Source organism: Pneumocystis carinii (genome assembly GCF_001477545.1).
Source record: "Pneumocystis carinii B80 chromosome Unknown supercont1.42, whole genome shotgun sequence".
Lineage (NCBI taxonomy): Eukaryota > Fungi > Ascomycota > Pneumocystomycetes > Pneumocystales > Pneumocystaceae > Pneumocystis > Pneumocystis carinii.
In genome coordinates this window covers 1-3,228 of record NW_017264754.1, presented here as the reverse complement: position 1 = coordinate 3,228, position 3,228 = coordinate 1, and the positions used below count along the sequence as shown (strand labels likewise).

The 3,228-nt window shown below is 37.6% G+C and overlaps 1 protein-coding gene across 1 annotated transcript; it reads right to left on the bottom strand.

Moving 5' to 3' along the window:
- Positions 1-3,228, bottom strand: T552_03725 (hypothetical protein; the record flags this gene model as incomplete). The annotated part of the gene is made up of 1 exon (XM_018372074.1): positions 1-3,228. The coding sequence occupies one exon, from the start codon at positions 3,226-3,228 to the stop codon at positions 1-3; it is 3,228 nt and encodes a 1,075-aa protein (XP_018224150.1).

Sequence of the window (3,228 nt, the reverse complement as noted above, 5' to 3'; positions counted from 1 at the left end):
TTACATCATCCCCATAACAATCACTCCCAACAATATTATTTTAATCATATCAGGAACTCTTATTTTCATCCCATCATTCGGTTTCACTTCTTCTTCTTCTTCTCCTCCTTTCTGTGTCTCTTTGTTTGAATCGGTGGTACATTTGGTAGGTTTGCACTTTCTCATCGACGTCAACGTCACTGTTGACGTCACTGTCGACGTACTCGTTGTCGTACTCGTATGCAATGACGTGCTTGTCACCCATGTATCTGTCGTCTGTATCATTGTACACTCTTCTGTTACTTTTCCTCCACTTTCCGATTTGGTTACCGTAACAGTCTTCTCAACGGTCTTCTCATCAGCCTTGCCATCAGTCTTTGTTTCCGTCTTTGTTTCCGTCTTTGTTTCCGTCTTCGTTTCTGTTATTTTCTCTGTATGATGAGGCTTAATTTCTAATGGTTCCAGTTTACATAAATCGTCTATTTCTCCGCAAACTTTTTTAGATTCCTCGCAATCCTCTTTAAAACCGCAATCTAGTTGTAAAGCGCTGCATTCCTCTTTCAATTCCAAATACAGCTCCAATGCTACCGTCGTTGCATCAAATGCTTTGACCTCTACTTCTGATACTCCTCCATCTACATACGCTCTTTTAACGAGTCCAAGTTTTGCATACTTCATCGTTCCACTTGGTGTCCCTGGTGTGCCTGATGTTCCACCAGTTGATGGTGGTGGTGGTGGCACTGCTGGTGATGATGATGACCCTGATTCTGGTTGTACTGGTTGTAATACTTGCTCTGAAGCACTGCCATTCTGCGCACTTGGCATTACAGTTTCTCGAGGCTTCGATAGTAATAACTTAGCTTTATTTGTAGATTCTTCTGCCGCCTTTTTGAGCTCATCGTACTCATTCTTCATCTTTGTCAACTCATCTTTCGCTTTCTTCAGTTCGTCTTTTAAAGTAAGACATCTCTCTTTTACTTTACCAACTAATTTTTTGCAAACATTTCCCTTGGTAGGATCATCACAATTAGTAAGCAGAATTTTGAATGTTCCATTCTTTTGCAAGTCAGTACAACTCTCTCCTAATTTTTTTTTACAATCATCATCTTTGCTTAAACTGCCTTTCAACAGGTGAGTCAGCTCCTCCTCTAATTTCAACCTTTTAAAGGTTTCACTGCATTTTTCTTCGAGTTTGTCACAGTTATGATCATTGCCATTATCTTTTTTTTTCAAGTCATCCGGACAATTCTTCATAAGTTGGTGACAATGTCGGCCCCATGTTGTGCAGAGTTCTTCGAGTGTTGCTTCATTTCCATTTGCTCCTCCAATTTTTCCTACAATTCCTTCATTCTTGATGTTTTCTTTTAAATATCTACAATCTTGACTTGTATGGAATACCATATAACTACATGTTTCTTCTGGTAAAGCACATGAAACACTAAATGAATTCTTTCTCCTCTTATATAAAGTATTACATTTCTCATGCAATGCCTTTGTACAGTTTTCCTGAATCATTAACGAATCATCCTTTTTTTCTAAAAATACTTTTCTAAATCTTTCTGTAACCTTAAAGTATTCACAGCGTCTTTTCAATGTTATACACTTTTCTAAATTCAATAATGAATCACTACTAAGTTCATCACACTTCTCTCCCAATTTAACACAATCCTTTTCTAATGGAAAATCTCTCTGATCATCTAAAAGCAAACTTAACTCTTTGGATTGAAGAAAAATATCATTTGAAAGCGCATAACATAGTTCTTTAGGATAAAGACATCGTGGAAGATATTTTTTATCAAGTTTTGTACAGTTTCCCACTACATATTTTTTACAATCACCAGGATCGCTACGATATCTTACAAGACCAAGCATTCCCCTCAATTCCTTTTGAAAGAACTTATTCAACATCCTGTCTTGTCCCTTTTTATAGCACGCTGATCGTAGATTTTGACATGCTTCACCAATCTCATTATCTTTACACGCATTTTCTAAATAGAAACATTCCGACTCAAGTTCTGCACACTCTCCCTTCGTAAATAATGTTGGCAGTTCTCTCCAGAATAAAGGATCTGATTTTTCATTATTATATTTTGTAGACAACCCTTTGAGATAAAGTTTTAATTTGAGATTTGTACATCTTTCTTTTACATTTACATCTAGTAATTCTTTGCATTTGTCGTTTTTCTTTTCATCTTTGCATAACTCTTTCAAATTATGATCCAAATACTTAGAAGTTTCACATTTTTTTAACGCTTCGGTGCACTTTTTATCTGGTTCCTTCTCATTCCCATCTCTGCTCAACGCTAGCAAGAGATCTTGCAGAAATTTTGTACCCGACTTCCTTGGTAGATCCACTCCTGATTTTCCAATAATAATCCCATGTTTTTCCGCGTTTTTATACACATCTTCCAACCCAATACTTCTCAACAACGACGGCTTCGGCTTGACCGGACTAGAATCAGATTCCGGTGCTTTATATGTGAATCCTTTTCCCTCGCACTGCTTCTTATCCTCATCACACTTTGAACCATCACACGCTTCTCCGTAAAAATGACATTTCTCAAGTCTTTCATGACATTTTTCCTTTAATTCGCCATCTTTAAGCTTTTCTTTTAAAGGCCCACAAACAGTATCCAATTTTGTTTTCAGATCTCCACACGTTCCACTTGGATCAAGGCAAAAAGACATCAATTCGTCGCTTTCTCGGCTCAACACTGGGCAAACCTTTTCCATCTTTCCTTTACATTCATTCACTTCTTTAGCATCCCCTCCGAGCGCCCTGAAAAGAAGCTCCTCTGCCACCTTTTCACGCTTCAATTTGTAACATCCTTCCCTCAACTCGATACAGTTATCCTTAAGATTAGCTGGGTCTGCTTCCTCTAAAAGTATACATTTTTCTTCATATTTTTTACAATTTTCATCTTTTATATCTACCAATGCATCAAGTCCCTCTTCAAGAGCTTTCAATTCTTTTTCAACTTCGCCTTTCAGGGTTTTGCATTTTCCGTCTCGTTTTTTATCATCACAAAGTCCTTTAACTTTATCATCCACATTCTCTAGATTTTTATCTGCTTCCTTCAACTCTTTACAATATTTCTCGAGTTCTTCTTTGCATTTTTGTTCTTCTTTATATTTGTCCTTCACAATGAAAGCCAAAAGGTGTTCCTCCTTAATCTCATCTTGTTTTTGTGCTGCTGGTGCTCCTGGTGCTCCTGCTCCTGATGCTTGCCTCTTAACCGGCCGTGCCAT